The sequence below is a fragment of the Neofelis nebulosa genome, chromosome 4 (genome assembly GCF_028018385.1).
Source record: "Neofelis nebulosa isolate mNeoNeb1 chromosome 4, mNeoNeb1.pri, whole genome shotgun sequence".
Taxonomy (NCBI): Eukaryota; Metazoa; Chordata; class Mammalia; order Carnivora; family Felidae; genus Neofelis; species Neofelis nebulosa.
Window position 1 is genome coordinate 50,088,112 of NC_080785.1, and position 21,886 is coordinate 50,109,997.

Sequence of the window (21,886 nt, forward strand, 5' to 3'; positions counted from 1 at the left end):
TTCTTTCAGCGTCACCTTCTGAAAAGTAGATAGGCAACCTCTTTGGGCAGACATGGTATCAGAAGACTGAGTGTGTGTCCCGAGCCCATTTCTGGTCATAAGCCTTGAACAGCTTTTATGGCTCAGGATCTGTGAGGTGAGGGAGGTCTCGATCACCTGGCTTGCAAGGGCTGGGGTTCCCACTTCCTCGGCCCATGAAAGCCACTGACAAGACAGGAGACTCAGACCTACCTGGGTGGCAGACTTTCGCCCCCGTCGGGACTCGCGCTGAGTATGTGCCCAGGGACAGGTCACCTCCCCGGGCATCGATGCAGGGTGGTCCTCTGTCGGAGGGGAGGTCGGCGCAGAATATCGGAGGTCCTTTCCAGGCTTGAAATGCTATCGTTTTGTGACTCAGTGATGACATTCTCTAAAGGTCCAGCTTGGGCATTTTAAAATCAGTCGGAAAGTAGGTACTGATGGTGTACTCGGGATTTGTAAGTGTAGGAGGGAAGCATACAAGCCAAGTCCGGACTCTTCTGGAACTGAAAACAGCTGAAGGATGTACATGAAAGGGGCAGGTAGGGGCTGGAACAGGGGCAGAAGAGCGGGAGCCGAGGGAGACTGGAGGGTCAGAGGAGTGGAAAACGCCCCCTGTAAGGTCCCAGGGGAGGGGAACTAATTGGGGCAAGGGGTGCTTTTTTAAATGAGATTAGTGAGGTGGGGCCCGTTAGTGGAGGCTCTCGGAAGAGGAGACCCAGAAATTCACCATTTCTCCTTTATTTTGCACAGAGGGTCAGATCTTGCTAGAAATGCCGTTTCCCAGCTCTAAAAGAGAAGAAAATGGGCAAAAGGACCTTGGTGTTTTGTCACTGTGTTTCTGTTTTTGCTTTTTATGGGCAAAGCCTACTTCCTACCACATGTCAAAGATGGCAGGTGGGGCATCTTCCTGGCCTGCCCTCTCCTGGACAAGATTCTGGAAAAGAGGCCAGAAAGCAGCCCGCCAGCTCTCTCGGGGGATTAGCACACCAGGAAGTGACCCGAATAGAAGCCCCTGCTTTGGTTTGATAACGTATCTCGGAAGCGGGGGAGGCCGGGCGTGAAGAATGGGAGAAGCCAAGCCGATGCCACGGCGTCTGCTCCTCCATGCTGGTGCCGTCAGGACACAGATGTCTAAAGTCTCCGAAATAACGGCTTCATCTTCATCCATTGTCATACAGATAGATTCCCATCCGACCGGCCACGGGCAGTTCAGGCAGAACAGAACCGAAGCACCTGGTGATTTCGGAGTCCGGCTTGTAAATACATCACCCGTCACGTTTCCGTGTGAGGGTTTGGGCGGGATGACAGGTCCTTCCTTATGTCTGTTGCTGCTTGCCTGGGGACCGATAGATGTGGTTTATCGGGGCCAGGACTATTCCTGTTTCCAGCCTTCAGTAGATAGCTGATCATAAACCTTTAGTCTTGTTACTAAACCAGGGGGACGCCTCTTGTTTTTCGCCCCGTGGCGTTTATATGGCGTCGTTCTGTTAGACATGACTTACCGTAAACACGCTGAGGAGAGGCAGCCTGCGAGTCGGGATTTGCAGTCTAATGATGCTTGTGTCCAGAGAGACCCTGTAGTTGAAGAGGGGACAAAGATGGAGGAAAGGAAAAGAGTCCACCCACCTCTGTTCTGGGCAAGGAAGAAAGACCTCGTGCTACCAGTGCATGTGACCATCACCCTGTTTTCTGCCGGGCCCTGTGGAAAGCCTGTTCTGTGCCCTGGCCCAGTTCTTACCAGTGGGCACATAGACACTGCTGTAGTCCTCTTTTTTTTTTTTTTATATTTATTTATTTCTCAGACAGACATAGCATGAATGAGGGAGGGGCAGGGAGAGAGGGAGACACAGAATCCGAAGCAGGCTCCAGGCTCCGAGCTGTCAGCACAGAGCCGGACGCGGGGCTCGAACTCACGGACCGCGAGATCATGACCTGAGCCGGAGTCGGACGCTTAACCGACTGAGCCCCCCAGGCGCCCCATGTGGTTCTCATTTTTCACTGAGGTAACTGGGGCCTGAAAGGAGGTAAGTCGCCCAAGATCCCGCAAACAGGACGTGAATTTTGGCAGTCCGAGTCCCGGGGCCTCGCTCTTATCACCGGGCCACCTCCCGTGGCCAGAGTTGATGCTTCTGTGTCTCGGCAACAGGGAAAGCTCAAAGCCATTTCTCAAATCAGCTGTGTCCACCTTAGAGAAGAAGGTCGTCGTCCTCTGAGGAAGTAGCGTCGTGTCTTTGTCCCACAACACGTGTCATATGTCAGGGGGGTTGAGGGAGTCAGGCCGGAGCAGCCTATTCCACATGCTTGTCCAGGGTGGAAGGCTAGAGAAACCCCAATGGGGTTGACCATGAACCGCGCTCGGGGTGGATGAATCTGGAGGTGTGGTGGCCAGGTGCAGGGTTGCTGAAGCACGTCCCAGCATAGGTCAAACCCAAGCAGGCCGGAGCAAGCCAAGGGCGAGAGGCGAGAGCACGGGAGCCAGCCACGGCCATGCACGTGCCAGTGGGCAGCTTTGTTGACTTCTGCGGCTCCTGGGGTCTGTCAGTGACCCAAGATCTTCAAAAGCAGCTGAGCATCGTCCATTGGCCTGATGGACGTTTCAGTTTGCGAAGTCACATGTCCGCTCAGCCCGTGAAAACGCCAACAGCAGATAGTTGTTGCTAAATGGCGGGTGCTGGTTGAAGCACCTATGTGTGTATTAACTCATTTAGCCCCCTGCCGTGGGTGCTGTGCCCAGGAGGACCTGAGTGAATGGCCCAAGGTCACCTAGTGAGTCACTGAAGGAGCCAGTGCCGGGACGCACGCTGTCAGGCTCCATGGTGTCCTCTTGTGACCCTGTGAGATGTTGCCAAAGAAATAGAAATAAAAAGCAAAGTGCCGGGGGGGGGGGGGGGGGGGGGGGAAGGGGAGTCACTCCATGGCGCCCCGTCCCCGGGGGCGTAGGAAAAGCCTAGTAAATCAGCTTGTAGGGAGTGGGTGGAGCTATGGGCGGAGCTAGGAACAGACAAGGCCGCGTTGTCTGCTTCTCACCCGAGCCTTTATTATCATGTCCGGAGTGGAAAAAGTCTGACTCGCTTTTATAACGTGTCCAAAACGATCTCTTTGGCTGGGAAGTTCTTGCCCCTGCAGTTTCTCCCTCCTGATCGCTGTTGTCAAGGTTTGTCCCACGCGTAACGTTCCGCCGGATTTTAACGCGGCCCTGATGAGTCTGAAGCCGGCCTGATAGGGGCAGTAGGTAAAAAAAACGACATCACTGGTGCTTTCAGGAAGCTGCCTTGTTACGAAGCCAAATAGCCTTCTTAAAAATCAGAAGTACTCTCATAAAACTCGTTTTTCACGCGGCACAGGCTGTAGTTTCCACATGGGACGAAGTGTGAAACTGAGCTTTTATGGGAGATCTCGGAGATTTGTGTGAACTTTCAGTGACTCCCATGACATTATTCCCCAGAGGAATAACTTATTTTCTGTTGTGGTGCGTTTCCCTGTCATCGGCTGTGTCTGGAAAGGGACCGTTACTCCGGTGCAGTGGAAGCTGGTTCCTGCGGGCGGACCCCAATTATTTCTCAGCTCAGTGATTGCAGGCTTCTTCCTCAGTATCCGTCATCCTCTCCTTCCCAGCCCTCTTCTTCGAGCCCTCTCTCGGCACAAAAACACTCGCGCTCTGTGAACACAGCACACCATATTTCGGGGTTCGAAGGCAAGACCCCACACCGATCGTCAGCTGTCGCAGGTGCCTGTACTGCACGCAGAGGCTGTGCTGGGTTCAAGAGATCCTCCCGCCCCCTACTGTTTGCCGCGTTCGTGTTTTTATGTTTTTAATAATGTTTTTAATGTTTTTTTTTATTTTTGAGAGAGAGAAAGGGAGAAGGGGGAGGAGGGAGACAGAGTAGCTAAAGCAGGCTCAGTGCGTCTGCCGGCAGAGAGCCTGACGCAGGGCTCGAACGCACAAACCAGGAGAGCACGGCCTGAGCCGGAGTCAGACTCTTAACCAGCTGAGCCACCCAGGGACCCCCAGAGTTCATGTTTTTAGAAGCAGGTCATTTCCCCAGCAGAGGAGTCTGAGGTGTGACGACAGACCACAGGGGGTGGCCCGCATCCTCACTGCACGCCTCGAGGGCAGAGAGTCTTTGTCCTTTTCATCCCCAGGTCTCCAGTACGGTGAACCAATTAGCAAAAGTCAGTTCAGCGGTCTTATCCCAAATCAGCGTTTTATTTTTTTCCCCCCGACAGCATTAGAAATCAGTACCTCGATCCGTTGTATTGGAAATGCAAAGTACAGGTATTTTTGTCTGTGCGTTTTAGGCAGATGACTGTAACCAGGTGATTTCTTGTTAGGCTTTGTCTAGCCTATGTCATTTCTTTCAAACTGAGACTTTTTTAAAGTTTGTTTATTTTTGAGAGAGAGTATGAGCAAGCGTGAGTGGGGGAGGGGCAAAGAGAAGGTAGACACAGAATCCAAAGCAGGCTCCGGGTTCCGAGCTGTCAGCCCAGAGCCCGACGCGGGGCTCGAACCCACGGACCGTGAGATCATGACCTGAGCCGAAGCCGGACGCTTCACCGCCTGAGCCGTCCAGGCGCCCAAGTCTAGACAATTTTAGTTACTGATTAAAATAATAATTCCAGCTAGTGCTAATATATACACAACTATGTGCCAGAAATTAATCTGATCACCTTATCCACGCTGAACCGTACGGTCTTCCCGGTAGCTGTGTGAGGTCAACCCTAGTGTTTTTTTCAGTTTCAGCGACGGCGGAGCCAGAATCCTAATGCAGGCAGCCTGCTCCCAAGCCCCTGAGCCACCTGCCTTCCCACACAGCCTCTGCACAGGGTTGGGTTTGGTCTTGGAGCCGTGCTCATCAGGGTTAACTGGAGGATGTGCGTCTCGCCCATCCCCAGATCCAAGGTCGTCCCTAATGTCGTCATCACGCGTCCCTTCGTTACATCATGCACAGATGGCGTTGTGTTCTAAAGAAGCATACTCACGAAGTACAAGATGTGCACATTACGCACACAGCAAATGTTCTTCCGGTGCAGGGGTCTCTCCTGTGGATTTCGTTCATTTTACAAAGACGAGCTAAGGCGCACTGAGGCCAGGCGCTGTGCTCGGTGCTGGGGATGCTGCAGGGAATAAGGAGAGCTTCCCCTGTGACGGTGATTTCCCAGTGAGCCGATCAGGGTGATGGGGAAGGCGGATCTCCCCACTGCCCTTGGACACACTTAGGTCTCTCCTTCCTGAGTTTGGCTCCAGCTCCTTCCTGGTTCAGGGCAGTTGTGATTCTCTGGGTCTGGCCCAAAGCATTGGCTCCAGAAGGCCCACTCACCACTCATGCGAGGCCTGTGCTTGCTACCTGCCCTACTTAGCTTGGCTGATTTGAAACTCTGAGAACCCATTCTGTTCGGCAACTTGATGACAGACCGGGCAGAGTCCAGGGTACCGTGGGTGACCCTTCTTAGTTCAGCACAAGGTCTGTGAATGACTTGTGCCATTCTTTAGAACCGGATGCGCCTACTCTGAAAACAGAGATTATCCCTGAGAGCATTGACCAAGATCATGGTGGGACACAGTCATAAAGGGTACCACAATCTTTTTCGTTTTGTGACGAACTGTCTTCATACTTGGTGCCCATTGTATACACCTGTCACTTTCCTATTTCACCTGTTGGCCCCCTGTCTATGTGTGCCCTCCAGATGGTCCTGAGGTTGGCTTGCCAACAGCCCACATTCTCAGGTAGATTGTAGGTTCCTGCCAGCTGACACAATACCTTGGTGATGGTCACCAAAAATGACCTTTCTCTTCTCTTTTGACCTGTTTTACATCCTACTTAAATGTTGGTTAAAATTGTTTGGTGGTTTTCTAATCTGGATGAAATGGTTCTTTTAGTTAGAAGTTCTATAAACTGAGGGGCGCCTGGGTGGCGCAGTCAGTTAAGCGTCCGACTTCAGCCAGGTCACGATCTCGCGGTCCGTGAGTTCGAGCCCCGCGTCAGGCTCTGGGCTGATGGCTCGGAGCCTGGAGCCTGTTTCCGATTCTGTGTCTCCCTCTCTCTCTGCCCCTCCCCCGTTCATGCTCTGTCTCTCTCTGTCCCAAAAATAAAATAAAAAATGTTGAAAAAAAATTTAAAAAAAAAAAAAAAAAAAAAAGAAGTTCTATAAACTGAGATGCTCATGGTCAAAAATAGCCTTAAGCTTTTTTTAGCGTGACACATAGTTAAGAACTGTATTTTAAATTGAGATGCACACCTGAGACAAGTTTTATGAAGACTTCTTAGACTCTGACACCTTCTATTCCATTCTGTCTTTATTTTATTTCTTTAATGCCCCACCAAATTGATTGTATGACCCGTTTCTGGGTCACAGTCTGCATTTTGAAAACACTACGACTCTGCATCGGGGGTAGGTCTCCAAAGCAGCCAATTGTCACAGAAAACTTTTAGGTTAAATCTCTATGACTCTTGAGCAACCACTCGAAGGCTAAGGGAAAATAAGTCCTTTTACTCTCCCCCAAAGGTAAAAGAGTGGAATTCCTAATGGGATGCAGAAAGGCAGGGGGTGGATATTGCTGAAATCTGGGCTGTACTGAAGAGACATTGCCATTTTTTTCTTATGGTTGACACACAGTGTTATGTTAGTTTCACATGTATGAGATGTCATTTCTCGGTGCCCATTTGTCCTGAAAAATAGCCAAGAGCTGGGGACAATAAAGGAGGAAATGGTATTTTGTTTTGGGGGGCAGTTTCTTTCTCCTCCAGCCAGCATGAAGAGCTGGGAAATTGGGGACCCAGAGAAGTATGCCCAGCTGGAGCCCTCAGTTGGCAAGGGGACCCCTCCAGGGTGGGAGAAGAAGTCCTTCAGATAATAAAGTTCCAAGCAGCTATGACATGGAATAAGGTCATGATGAGGCATCGGGTTGCTCCTTGATATGGGAAGTCATTAGAGGGTTTTAAAAGGCAAGTAAGATAATATATTCACTTGAAAAAACAATTTGTTTAATGTTTTTTTTTATTTTTGAAGGAGAGAGAGAGAGAGACAGAATGTGAGTGGAGGAGGGGCAGAGAGAGAGAGACACACACAGAATCTGAAACAGGCTCCAGGTTCCCGGCCCCGAGCTGTCAGCACAGAGCCTGATGTGGGGCTCGAACTCATGAGTCTTGAGATCATGACCTGAGCCAACATCGGATGTTTAACTGAGCCACCCAGGCGCCCCTCACTTTTTCTTTTTTTAAGACTGTAGGAGGTCAAGAGCTGTGTAATATTGGGTCCCCTTCTACTAGAGCCGGAGAAGTATATTCCCTCATTAATTCATCCAACAAGCTCATGTCTTTGGCTCCTTAAGTGCAACCACAGCACTGGGCAGATTATCAAAGATAATGGCCAGGCACCTCCAAGTAAGTTAGAAAGTGTTGAGTCCTATGAGGGAAAGGTTGCTTCTGGCTTGGAGAGCCAGGACCATTTGCATAGTTAAGGAGCAGTTGGGGGAGGATGACATCCAGGAATAAGCTGAGGCCAGGAGCAAGGAGGTCAAGAACTTTCGAGGCTCGGCACATAGTCCCCAGCCATTAGCGTGTCTTCCATGGTCATCATAATGTTGCCAATTCATTTAGACGATTGTTGCTGTAGCTTCTATAAATTGGGTCAGTACCAATTAAAGCTAATTTATAATGATAAATCTATAAGGCAGGCGACTCTTTGCTAATGTATTTGCCAGAATTTGACACCCCAGGAGAGTTTTAATTTGCTGTCACTGCAGTTAGCACTTGTGCATGAATATTAATGATCTGCATTATAGGGAAAATGGGGTATGCTGGGTTTCTGGAAAAGGTTGACTTGTTTTCATCTATCTGTGTGTCAGTGTTTTATGTTTATGAATACAAGGAATGAGAACACTGTGGGTGCTCCAATGGAGAGCAGGCCATGCGCACAGGCTAAAGGGGTAAGCAAAGGACAGATGGGCAGAGGTTGGAGGGGAGTAGACAAGATTTGAAGTGGCTCCTGGGGCGAGTGACAGTGAGCTTGCCAGAGGCACTCAGCAGGGCTCCTGGGCAGTGATGTGGGTCCAGGTGGGTGAATCTGCGTGTGTGTGTGTGTGTGTGTGTGTGTGTGTGTGTGTGTGTGTGTGCAGAGGCTCTGGACCACCTCGCTTTCTCATGTGATGCATGAGAAAGGCTCTGGTTTTTACTTCCTTTGCCAACCACCGGTAGGATCTTTCTGGCAATCCTGCAGAATGGTAATTGCCTTATCACGAAACCCTCTCTGCTAGGTTGTGCTCCTCCCCAAACTGAGATGCCAAAATGGGGCTCTCGGGGTTGCCTCTCTTGGCTGCTGTCCTGCCCACCGCAGGCCCTGCGTGGGGATTGTGCAGTGTGGATGGTGACGATAGAAAAGTCAGCCCGAGGCAGACCACTGGCAGCCAGTGTTTATGTGGGCAGGGCGTGGTGAAATGACCTTTTCTTGGAGAAACTCTCACATTGACCGGTGGCATTTTAAAAGTCGTAGTATCTAAGACAAAGGAGAATCTGAAAAACCAGCTCATGTAGCTCCTCTTTGGAAGACTGGACTGTGACCACCCTGGGAGGGCAGGGTTGAAACCACTTGGTGTTCGAGCCCAGTGCTTCCCACACACTCCCGTGTGCACCCCACGAGCGGCTGTGACTCCACACGACGATGCGTCCCCTTTCCTTCCTCTCCGGTCTCTCCAGGGCCTTGTTTTGTGTGTCACGTCTTGATCCGTCACGCAGGGGATGTTCAATTTGAAAAGAAAGGAGCACGAGGGTTGGGACCAAGTACCCTCGCACCCGTCCAGTCTGCCTGTTTCTGGCCAGGTGACCTTCGGCACATCTGTCACCTCCTGAACCCCCCGCTCTCCCGTCTGTTAAATTGGGGCAATGAAGGTTGGTTACGGGACAAGCACCAGGCACACAGGAGGCACCCAAACCCTAAGCGGCAGGAGCAGCTCCCCACTCCTTCTGGTTCCAGAACGACGCATGTAAAACAAAACCTGCTCGTTCTTGCCTGCGATTCTTATTAAGAAGTCCAAGTAAACACAGAGAGGTTTAGGCATGGGGGGGAGGGGGGAAGCGCCAGAATTTGGGGAGCAAATGGCTGAAAGCAAAAGGAGGCCAACAGAAAGCAGGCATTGTTACTGTGTCATAAATGCCTCCCGAAAATCTTCTCTTGTGGCCCACCGGTGGACTGAAATGAACAGGCCGTGTTAGGACAGGCCCTCCACGCCATGGAGTGTTGTAGCCAGAGGACCTGCAAAGGCAGTGACCGTCGTAACAGAGACGTGGCTGGGCTAGCGTCCGCCAGAGTGCTCAGCAGCCCGTCTTTCGTGTCCTCCGTTCTTGGGCTCCCTTTTGAGACGCAGATCTGGGAGGGTGTACTCTCTTCTAATAGGGAACAACGGGTTCGTCACGTTTGGACACCTGATCAGGCCAACCGATGTTTGTTTCAAAATGCAGGGGAAATGTCTCCAAGAGGGTTCTCCTGCGCTGTTTCCCAGGTAGCACAACCCAGGGCTCGGGGGCGCCACGACTGGAATCCGTCAAACCCGCTGGCAGTTTTCACCTGTTCTTCTTCATTAGGGTCCGTAAGCTTTCGCTCTGTTTTGTCAGAAAGCCTTCCTCGGGGCCCTCTAAGCATGAAGTTGAGGAGGGGCTGTCCGTTCATGGCCGGTGTTTTCCTGTTTTGTGTCTGAGCACCTCGCCCTTTTCAACGGGCCCTTGCGAGGATCTGGAGCTGCCCTGTAGAAAGGAAAGAGCGAGAGTGGGGAGAAGAAAGGAAGATGAAGACGAAAAGGATAACCCTAACCTTTTGCCGCTTACGATCCTGGGCCAGGTAGCGCTGAGAAGGCAAGCCCTCCGCACAGACCGCCGTGGGCCAGCTGAGTGTGGGGTGCAGTGGCCCGTAAGTTCCAGGATTCTGATTCCATGACCCAGTGTCCCCCAGCAGAACTTGATTGACTGACTCATTGATTGAGACAGCATGAGCGGAGGAGGGACAGAGGGACACACACAGAGTCCAAAGCAGGCTCCAGGCTCTGAACTGTCAGCACAGAGCCCGACGCGGGGCTCGAACCCACGGACCGTGAGACCATGACCTGAGCCGAAGTCGGACGCCTAACCGACTGAGCCGCCCAGGCGCCCCTCTTTTATGATACATTTACTTCTTCTTTTATCCTTATCCTTTGATTTGCGTATGTTTGTACAGTAACGTGTTAGTGCACACATGCCTTTTCCAATAAATACATTCCCACACGCTCATACTCAACAAGGTTTAATTGATCGGATGTAGGACCAAACGGTCGGGCGGCCCCTGCTGGGAGAACCAGCTTTGCCACGCCCCACTTCCTGTAACGGGCGGGGCAACTCCAGCAATGGTCTGGAAGCTACCAGGAACTCATGAAGTTCGTTTTGAAAATCGCAGATGCAGCACACATGACAAATGAACCGCCCTGGGGCTTATTTTTTCTCCACGCAAAGACGCGAGGAAAGGAATACAGCACAAAAGAGAGGGGCTTGGCCCAAATGTTTTCGTAACTCCGGAGGTAACTTTAGTTTCGGGTTCGCTCTTCCTAGGGCGCAAAGATGGTCGAGAGCAGACGAAGGGCGGTGGCCGTTTGCAGATGTTTTCTGCAGGACACCCCAGGCCCTGCCGGCACGTCTTCCAGATGTCAGCACCAGGCGGGTGCTGGCACGCGCGTGCGTGTGGCCTGGGAGCAGAGCGCGCCTGTCCCCACCTGCCACAGGTCCCCTGGCTGCAGAATGAAAGACGGCCGGCAGCTGAGGACCAGGCCTTGCCTTCCAGCTGCTCACAGCTCTGTTGGACGACAGGGTGGCATTTGGGGTACAGTTAAGATAAGCAACAGAGCCCCGCCCCCCGGCACACACAGACTTCTGTGCCCTCAAGAGCGAGGGAACGGTGGGCAAAATGAGGAACCTGTTTTTATAACGTTTTACTTGTTTATGTACCAAATACTCCTTTAATGTTTATCCTGTGCCAGGCATTGTTCTCGGTGTATTGTTTTAAATTTAAAAAAAAACAACTCTTTTTTAACATTTACTTATTTTTGAGAGAGAGAGAGAGAGAGAGCACGCGAGCGCATGGGTGGGGGAGGGCCAGAGAGAGCGAGGGAAACAGAATCCAAAACAGGCTCATGGCTCTGAGCTGTCAGCACGGAGCCCGACGCGGGGCTTGAACTCACAAACTGTGAGATCGTGACCTGAGCCGAAGTCGGCCGCTTAACTGACTGAGCCACCCAGGCGCCCCGTCGGTATGTTGTTTTGAAAAACAGGAACTCAGCTATGCTTCACGCAGCCTTACGGGCTGGTTAGTAGCATTAGCCCATTTTACAGGTGAGGAGTCTAAAAGATCAGAGAGGTGACGTCACTTGCCCGGGGCCACACAGCTTGTCAGTGGCCGACCAGGGCTCACACAAGCCCCCAGACCTGGGCTCACAGACCTCCCTGTAGATGGGGAGGTGCTTAGCTCTGCCCACACTGAGAAGTCCACACAATGCGCTTGTCTTTCTGGTGGAGATTCCCATGTCTTTCAGAATTATCTTAGTTTTTGCTTGATTTCACAACAGGCCTTTCTAAACGTATCATATGCAACGTGTTCATGTAACGTTATCACCAAAAATGATGTTACGTTGTCTTCCACGTTTTTGAGCACTTACTATGTGCAGACGTTCTGTAGGCGTTAATTCTAATCCTTAAACTGCAAGGAAGAGATTTGTGTCCCTTTCACAGAAGAGAAAGCGGATGCCAGTAGCTTGTCACTCAGCTGACATGCCCAGCCAAGACGTGCACTGATGTCTGTTATAGGCTAGAATTCAGTGTAAACAGGTGCTTCTTGATCCCCTACCAAGGGAGCCGGTTAATTTCGCAAAGCACCCCAGCGGTCCCTGTGGTGAACTGGTGCCTTGCCAGGGGGTGTGGGGGGCCGGGGCGGGCAGTTAGCCAGGGACAGTGCCACTCCCTTCACGCCTGTCATCCGGGGCTGGCGTTTCCCCTCACAGGCGCCCCAGCTCGGATGATGAATTGTGTGGTCCCCCTACCTGCAGGATGCCGCGTGGTTTCCAGGCGACTGTGTCCCCAGCATCCACCCCTCAGGGGCTGGCTCCCTTTGATCCAGTGGAGTCTTGAAGTTTTCTCTTCTGCTGGGCTTCATTAAGCCCTCAGTTGGTCTGAGGTTTTTTCCCCCCAGTTGTAAATGTCGCATGGTTCTTGGTATTCAGGTTAACAAATTAGCCCAATTAGATGGGTAAATTAGTCATTCGAACTTTCCGAAAGCCTGCTGGAGGAGCTTTGTGAAATAGCATTTATAGTTTTCTAACAAGCAATTTAAAGGACACCAGCATGTGGCATTTGTTTAAGAGCAAAATGTCCTAAACAATGCCCTACTTAAAAACAGATTTCAGAATTTGCTCACAGACTCCGAAACACGGCGGAGTATATACCCCTGTGTTGTCTCGTAGAAGCATTTCCAAACGGGTCTCTTATTCCTGGGGGCTACAGCCCAATACAGCAGGGTTACCGAAACCCAGAGTTATTTCAACCCAGCTGAAAGTTGAATTCCAAACCGTTTGCCAAACTGATTTTTCTGCACCAGCCGAGTTTCTAAATAGGCCTCAAAACAGACTGCTCTGGACTCCTGAGTGGTAGATGATAAAGAACCAGCGAAAGGGAGTACAGCTGGCAGTGGAGGCCGGGAGGCACGGTGGGGAAAAAAGCAGTGTCCCTTAATAGCTCATTGAAAGCGCATAAGCTCTTGAACCTCACTGGACTCGGTTTCCTCCTGTTTTGAAAGCAACAGTCCTCTCCAGGGTTAAATGAGATAATGCATCGACCGTGCCTGAAACACAAGAGGCGCGCCATCAACCTGAAGTCCCTTCCTTCCTTCGTGGATCCTTTTAAGTGTTAGCTTCAGAGGCCGGCGTCCTTGTGCCTGGCTCAATTGGCTCTTCAAACAATCTTATTAATGCCTATTAAAATGAAACCCAATAAAAATGCCAATATTTGGTGTTGAAATAATTGATGTAGCAGAGACGGACCATGGAGCACCCAGGCAGGCCCCTGGTGCAATTTAGCCTCGCACCTGGGGGATGAATTTCACAACTGTAATTGCTACCATATAATTCTTATTAATGTTGTGCTATAATTCCTATTTATTCCACGGGGCTTGTAAATGCATTAAGACTTGTCAACATATTATTTTACACTGTTTATGATCTTTAGAATTATGTCCTTCGGGGTTGTATTGTGCAAAAGCTCAACATAAATGGCTTTGGGCCTCATTAAAAAAGAGCAAAAAGCGGCTGGTTGTTGAAGTGGTTCTCCGTCCCCACCGTCCTGAACAGAAGTCTGGGAAGCACATTTTTAATTCAATTCCGAACAGAGCTCTTAACGTCAGGAACACAAGGGAGTCCCCTCCTCCCACCCGAGCAGTCTGAGTGGGATGGGTGAGCCCGCCCTCGCAGGGAATGCCGTGAAAAGACAGGTGTAGACAGGACCCTGGGGACAGGTGTGGTAGGGAGGTGTTTGGTCCTCCATGAGCTACAACTTGTACTCGGACATGAATTGGGTTTGGAGCTTCAGGTGTTTCTGGGTCCCCCCAACCCCCCCGCTCCCTAGCTTCTGGTAACCCCCTTTTAGTTCCAGATTTCCTCGTAGTCCTCTCAGCTCGAGCTGTAAAGGAAAAGATCTGAAATTAAGTCCCACTGAAGTGTAGCTAGCTATTCAGTGTCAAGTGTAACCCCCTCCCGCAGGTGTTTGCATTTACGAGGCTAATATGCGTGAACTTCTGGGGACAGAATTCTGTGCATTGGAACGTCAGACGTAGCCGGTGTGTACGTGTTCAGGCAGGGGTGTCGGCCGTGGCTGGGTGTCTTCGGCTTGGGCCTCAGAGCCTTCCCGGCACCTTTGGAGTCACGGACTGGCCTGCCAGGACGTCACGGTCAAGTTCTTGCTCAGCTAATTGCCAGCCAGGAGTCGTTGGGCAGCTCTTAATCTGGTCTCTTAGTGGAAACTCAGGTCTCTCTGCCCCCAGGGCAGTCCCTTTGTGCCTGGAATGTTCCCCCAGGGCGGGAGGAGTGGCCCCCGTGTGGTCACCCATTCCTCCCTGAGCAAACTGGAGGGAGCCCTAGGACCGCTGCTGACGGCTCTTGCGCTTGTCTGACCCTGCAGGCAGCGAGTACGACGAGGAGGAGGTCGACTACGAGGAGTCGGACAGCGATGAGTCCTGGACCACGGAGAGCGCCATAAGCTCCGAAGCCATCCTCAGCTCGATGTGCATGAACGGAGGGGAAGAGAAGCCTTTTGCCTGCCCGGTTCCTGGATGTAAAAAGAGATACAAGGTAAACGCGGTACCACCACCCCACCAGGCATGACTGCATGGAAAAACAAGCCCCACGTCGGGCAGCAGCTCCTCCTGCCCAAGCGAGCGTGCAGCCCGGGCAGAGATGCCCCCCTCTCCCGTGCGGGCTGAGTGCCCGGTCCTCCCGGAGACATGTGCCTGGGCACACGCGGGCCCCTGGTCCCTGGCAGTTCCGTGGGGTTTCCCCTTTGCTCATCTGCGCGGGAGCTGCAGGTCGAAAGAGGGGGTGTTTTTGGTAGGAGGATCGTGTTGCCGGTGGTCTTGAAACTCATGTCCTATCAGTCAGAATATCAAGTGTGTCACCTGTTTGCCAAGCACCTGCCTCAGTGGTTGGCTGTGCAGGTGGCTCTCCAAAGGCGGCCTTGACGTCTTAAAAGTAGTGGATGTGCTAGGGTATTTAGCTTTCAGGGAGGGAGCTCTTGCCCCCTCCCGCCCCCACCAGCCCCCGCCTACTGGCAGGAAAGGCAGAAAAGGGGGCCTTGAAATCTTTCTCACCAATGGCCCACCTCAGTGCCCTCTCTATATAGATGATGTGGAACCCGTGTCTCCGAGAGCCTGGCTGGGTGTCATGAACAGCCCGGGGCACTAGATCTTCTGTTAAGAAAACTCAAAGGGACAAAACAATGAGGAACACTCACAACATTCAGGTGTCAGTCCAGAGGGCGCCTTAAAAAACAAATTTTTTTTTTTTTTAGGAAGGAAGAATATTTATTACATAAATATTAAAATCTATACATTCTTAGCTGATGATACATACTTGATTAAAAAGTCTTACTTTTCGGGGCGCCTGGGTGGCTCCGTCGGTTAAGTGTCTGACGTCAGCTCAGGTCACGATCTCACGGTTCATGAGTGCGAGCCCCACATCGGGTTCTGTGCTGACCGTGTGGAGCCTGCTTGGGATTCTGTCTCCCTCTCTCTGCCCCTCTCCCCCTCAAAACTAAATAAACAAACGCTTTAAAAAAAAAAAAAAAAATTGCAACACTTCTGCCAAGTGTCAGCAACTCTTTAAAATCCAGCTGTGAGACAGAAATATAAAAATCAGAAACATACTTGGTACATTTGATGATATGCGAATTTACCCACAGCTCAGCAGGTTGACCTTTTTTTTTAATAAAAAGGCTTAAAAGATGTGCAACAGCATAAGCAGTTCTCACATTGCTCTTAAATATGTCCCTGAACACTAAAAAAGAAAACGACTTCAGTATTTTTTGTGCCAGCCACTATATAGAAGCATGCAACACAAATGAATCACAAGACTAAGTGGCCAAGGTTTCACCTATTTTATACTGTTAGCATTTTATCATGGAAAAGTCCAGATATGCTTTGTGTAAAATGAAAACGCCAGGGTGGAGGTGTGAGAATCCCGTCAGGACAGGGGAGCTGTTGGGGTCAGAACATGACTCAGAGTTACAGACGCACATTTTCTTTCTTTCTTTCTTTTTTTAATTTTTTTTTTAACGTTTATTTATTTTTTTGAGACAGAGAGAGAGAGAGCATGAACAGGGGAGGGTCAGAGAAACAGGGGGACACAGAATCTGAAACAGGCTCCAGGCTCTGAGCTGTCAGCACAGAGCCCGACGCGGAGCTCGAACTCGCGCACCGCGAGATCATGACCTGAGCCGAAGTCGGACGCTTAACCGACTGAGCCACCCAGGCGCCCCGGGACACACATTTTCTACGTCAGAGGCATGGAAGACAGAGTAGGAAAGGCAAGGAGGCTGTTACCTCGGGAAGCCAGAAAGCCAAGGGATTGTCAGACAGGCTCATTTTTCCAGAGGGTAGCTCTTGCGTGGCAGAAAGAGAGTTTTCCTTCTCTATTTATTTCAAAGTGGACAAAGCTAGACTGAGAATTCGCTCATTGATTCCTGCCTGCTTTCCAGATGCCCCTCTCTCCAGGCTTCCCTGCCCCCTTCATTCCTTCTCCACGGCCTCCCCCTGCCTCCCCACCTCACTTGTTTTCCTACCATTATTCTTCTGCTGTAATTTTTCTCTTGGGTTTCCAGCAATTTCTCCTGTAGTTGTCTACATCTGGGTGGTTGGGGACCTGAGTGTTCTTTCTGCACGTAAGGCCAAAAGAAAATTGAGTGAAGCTTGGGCTGCGGAGGCTGCCTGACTCAGTACCGCCAGCTGACAGATGACCCCGGGTTGCAATTTGTGGTCCTGATTTCCATGAGGGAAGCGTGAGTTTCCTTTTCTGGGCCAGAAGGCCAAGTAATGATACGTGGGCCAAGAACAAACACGTAACTACTTCTAACCGAGTGCTTGAGGAAGCGTGGTCATACTCCTTTCAAGCTTCAGTTTGACTCTTTCTGCTGGGAAGTTACTGGCCGCAGGGCAGTGGTGAGCTCTGGTGTAATTCCTGCCTCTTGTTTACTGCGTGACGGTCGGATTGGGTGTTGGCTTGAGGAAGGTTTAATGAGCGGCTGTGCCGTGGCGTCAGACAGAACCCAGGAGTGGTGCCATCTTGTTGTTCATTCCCAGGGCTCCCTTCAGACTCGTCCGCTGTTGGCAGGGAGTCTCTAACCCGTTAGCCGCTTGGGCACCGACCCCAGATCAGTGCTTCTCGCCACTTCCCAGCATTTGCAGAACAGAGAGGTGACGTTCCTCACTTTCTAGACTTCATGCTGAGCTGGGCAAGGGAGAGGGGCCCAGCAGGACAGCCAGGTCTCCGGGTTGTTTCCCGGATGAATCCCTTTGCCTGGGGTGCTCCCTTTCCCTCCTCTCCCCATCAGCACTTCTCATTTGAATTCCCCTCACTTCTCAAGGCACGGCTCAAATGCCACCTCCCCTGGGGGAGGCCTTACCAAGTTTCCCGGCGCTCATTCCCCAACTGAAGTTCGATCCCCTGACCTTTCTACTCGCTCTGTTCATACCACTGGAGAGAGCACTTACTAGCTTTTCACCCCAAGGGCCCACACAGCTCATAGACCCTTCAGCATCGGTCACAGGGCTCGGACAATAGATACTCTGAGGATAAAGGAACAGAGGCAAAGTGTATGGGGAAGAAGACGACGCCCCCCCCTCCCCCCGCCCCCAGCCAAACACCAGGACCCCAGAGCAGTAACGTGATTTTGGATTTGTCCCAGATACGTTTCAGGCCTGGAATAACTGATCCCATCCACCTTGGTGCAACCCACACTCTTCTTCTGACTGCAGGCAAGAGAGAGAGGACTCCCCAAGCTTGTAACTGGGAATGGCTTTAAAAGATGGGCTGTGGTGCTTTGAGGTTTTTTTGCCTTTGATAATTTTAAATATTAGAGTTGTTAGAATCAAGGGTATTTTTAAGAAATAGGCAACAGGGGCGCCTGGGTGGCGCAGTCGGTTAAGCGTCCGACTTCAGCCAGGTCACGATCTCGCGGTCCGTGAGCTCGAGCCCCGCGTCAGGCTCTGGGCCGATGGCTCGGAGCCTGGAGCCTGTTTCCGATTCTGTGTCTCCCTCTGTCTCTGCCCCTCCCCCGTTCATGCTCTGTCTCTCTCTGTCCCAAAAAAAATAAATTAAAAAAAAAAAAAAAGAAAAAGAAATAGGCAACAGAACAAGCTGTCCCCTGCACTTTCTCTGGAAGGGTCCCTCTGCTACATGGAGAACACTGGTGGTTTCAGCATCGTGAAGAAAGTGTGAAGGCGGCCTCTAATGTCCAGATACAGCCAGGCAGGTGTGAGCTCGAGGTTTTCCAGGAAGGCCACATCAGCCCTTCTCTCCCTCAGCGGATCTAAATCTCCTTGCCTCTCCTAACTGTCCCATCAGAAGCCCTGGTGGGGGTATAACAGGCAACCTTTCCAGACAGCAACTTGGCAGTAAATAAATAATCAGAACTTCAAAAAGGAAGGAAGGAAGGAAGGAAGGAAGGAAGGAAGGAAGGAAGGAAGGAAGGAAGGAAAGAAAGAAAGAAAGAAAGAAAGAAAGAAAGAAAGAAAGAAAGAAAGAAAGAAAGAAAGAAAGAGAAAGAAAGAGAAAAAAAAAGTCCATATTCTTAGCTCCATAGTCTCCTAGAAATGCATCCCAAGCACATCGTCAGGGATGCAGAGATTGATATACAAGGATGTTCATCGCACTATGACAGCACAAATTTAGGAAACACTAAATTTCTAACAGTAGGGCAATGGAATAAAATGATGCCCTCAAAATCCTTCTTTCAAAAAAAAATACATAACGGTGGGAGACTCCAATCTCATGTGATAGATCTCTCATGGGGAAAATGCTGGAAGGAGGTAGCTCAGATGTTCAATAGTGATTAACCTGTTCTTTTTTTATGTTCCTTTGCATTGTCTACATTTGTACAATTACCTACCCTCGACACAGATTGCTTTAATAAAGGGACTTTAAAGATGTGACTCCCCACCTGACTCATCCTGGACGTTGTATGTGCGGCCATGCGGAGTCCAGTGGGGGAGTGACTTCCGTTTCAGCTCTCAGGCTGGTTGGTGTCACCACGCTGCTACAGGTGGCTTTACTTTCCACTCTTAACACCACCACCCCCTCCAACCCCAGCTCGTTTAATTTTTCTTCCTTATCAAATCCCCAAGTGATTTCATCCTCTCATTTATGTAGAGCCTCAAGGCCTGTGGGGAACTGAAAGTTAGTTTTTATATCAAGGGCACATGTCCCATATTGTATTTATTCGGGTCCGAGTCCGGACTATAAAAATCAAATACTGTCGAGGACACAGTGGCCCAGCTTGGCGTACAGACTTTAGGTTTCATGATTCGATCTGGACTGGAATTTAGAGAAGAGCGTCTGAATTGTTCGTTGTGCATTGACTGGTTCTATTCCCTCATCAGGGCAGGTAGCTCCTGATGGTAGAACCTGGCATGGAGATGAGCTGATGCCACCCTTGCCTGCCTGTGCCCCCTTGCTGCCTCCTCCCTGCCTTCCGGCACATGCCAGCCCTGTGTCAGACCACCATAGTTTACTGACCATTTTCTCCAGATGGGGTGTCCCAATCCTTCCCAGCTTGTAAAATTTTTCAAAGACCACCAGCTGGTTGTACTACATAGTAAGTACGTAGCACTTCAGGTATGTGGAATTCTGGGAGAAATGTGGACTACTCTGGAATCCGGCACCCCTGGGTTCCCATCCCAAGCCTATCATTTACCTGCTTCACTCACCTTCTCAGTGTCCATTTCATCTAAAACAGGAGTACTGGATAAGACAGGACACCTCAAATACTCAGCATGAGAAGCTCTTCATGTTACTGACCTTCCTTGCCCCCCCCCCCCCCCCCCCGCCTTTTCTTCTTTCCCTTTTTAAAGATGAACTCCCGGGGCGCCTGGGTGGCTCAGTCGGTTAAGCATCCGACTTCGGCTCAGGTCATGATCTCACGGTTCGTGGGTTCGAGCCCCGCGTCGGGCTCTGTGCTGACAGCTCGGAGCCTGGAGCCTGTTTCAGATTCTGTCTCTGCCTCTCCCTTATGCTCTCAAAAATAAATAAATGTAAAAAAAAAAAAATTCAAAGATCAACTCCCTTTCCTCTTTCTAGAGACCAGAGGATTTAAGCATTTCATTTTCAAGTCGCCTGCCATCACCTATTTTAGTTATTAATATTTCTGAAAGACCAAACTTCTTTTAGACTCTCTGCAATTATATATAAATGTCCGCGAATCTTTTTTAACCTCAAGTGTTAGAAAAGTGAAAGCTCCCATTGCTATCTGTGAATGAACAGATGGGGCAAATCTTGAATCTCATTAGAGCTTGCACTAACGTGTGCCAGGGTATCCCACAGACACTTGTGAACATTTGAAATCATGGCGACAAAGAGAGAGACGGGTAAGGTAGGTTTTCTAGGTCCTTTGGCCAACCCTGGAAGAGCCACATGTTTCCAAATGTGCAAGGGGCTTACTCATTTTTCCAAAGTAATAAAGCAAATGTATGGAGTTAGCGGCGTTTTCCTCACGGTCTCACGGCCAGACTCACACCACCATGTTTACATTCAAGCGGGGAACAGACCACAGACCTGCTGAAATCCCCTCCACCCTGGCCTTGTCCTTCTCCTGCCGAACTCTGGATCCGGTCATGTTGGACTGGCTTCTTGTGGCTTTAGCAATTTCTGGTTTGAGACTTCTCACCTAATTAGTCGTAAAAACTCAGGCCTGGATGGAGTATCTAAGCCCTGTTCCTGCTGGGAGTCGCCATGCTGTTTTGCTTGCTAGTCAAAGGTAGTTAGTTTTGGGTTCCTCTATTTTCTTGATTTTTGATGATCTATTTTACAAGTTCCCTGTGGAAACAAGGACATGAAATGTTTGAGTCACCCTTCCATCTACGGAAAAGGACCCTACTAGGTGCTCAGTGAATGTATCTGTTGAGCTTTTAGTAAATGGGATGTCAGCGAGGGACGGATGCAAACTTCTAGTCTCTGCGAGCCAGGAAACTTCCTACCGTATTGTTACTTAGAAAGCCAGTGGTGCTTTTCTAATGTTTGTAAAAACTTATTTCAAGTACCTTAAAACTGTTGTCCTTCGTGGTTCTGTGGGTTGTCTGGCACCAGCTAGGTGGTTCTTACCTGGGTGCCTCATGCGGTGGCAGAAAGATGCCAGCTCGGGCTGGGATACGCAGCTGGCTCTACTCGCATCCTTCGGCTTGTGCTGGGGTGGCTGGAATAGCAGGAGGCCGGCAGGGGCAGTCTACCCATCATCTTAATGGGCCTGATTCTGCCACTGTCACTGCTCTCCCTCTGTCCCGGCTGCAGCAGCAGGTTCTCCCCAACATGCCTCTAGAACGGGCGGGGGGGGGGGGGGGGGGTTCCCTTGTCCCGCATGGAGGGATTGATGCGGGATGGACAGAAACAAAGGTGCAGATGCCCCAGAGCCCGGGGTCCAGGGCAAAGGGTGTTTGTCCTTGTGCTTTGACTCCACGGACAACTGTCAGTCAGGCTCTGAACACAGCCAACTGATTGCTGTTTGGCACCCCTGGGTTCAACTAAGTCAAGCAGGATAACGTGCGTTATGGATCTCTAAGAGGGGAATGTAAATAGTAATCACTGAACGCATTTTAATGGCAACTCCATTCATTCCAGAATAGTGAACCACGTTCTAACAAATTCACCACTCACAGATGCTTATGGAGCATCTACTACGGGCCAGGCACTGTCCTAGATGCCCATGGAACAGCAGGCCGTCCCTGTACCTGGGAGCTCAGGAAGGGCATCTTCTGAGTAAAGTTCAAGACTGCTATGTTGGAATCCCGAGTTGGGTTTAGGACTAGGCTCAGTGGAATCAGATTCATGTAATACTTTAGGAAACAGCCCACTCTTCTGACGACCTGTTCTCCCGTCTTTGTTTCAAGCTCGCTCTTGTGTCCTCCCTTACTCCCAAATCTGGCAGTAGCAGACATGGGAGTTGAGAACCTATGCTCTAATATCACCTAATCATCTAATTTTTTTAGGCCATTTATTTTTACTTAAATCTTTCATCACTCAATGCCCGTTTTCTCACCATTTAATTGGGATTGAGCAATAGTAAATTAAGTCCGTAGAGTGATTCAAAGCATGGAGTCTTAGTAG

General features: G+C 50.4%; 1 protein-coding gene across 4 annotated transcripts in view; it reads left to right on the forward strand.

Annotated features, from left to right (window-relative positions):
• JAZF1 (JAZF zinc finger 1) overlaps positions 1-21,886 on the forward strand; it is a 347,561-nt gene that overhangs the window by 322,633 nt on the left and 3,042 nt on the right. For 3 of the 4 annotated variants that reach the window (XM_058724745.1, XM_058724746.1, XM_058724747.1), the window contains exon 4: positions 14,202-14,371. In XM_058724745.1, the coding sequence (XP_058580728.1) occupies positions 14,202-14,371 (170 nt within the window). Of the gene's footprint in view, positions 1-10,592; positions 10,886-14,201; positions 14,372-21,886 lie in introns of those variants that run through there. The other variant, XM_058724748.1, reaches the window with a different exon arrangement.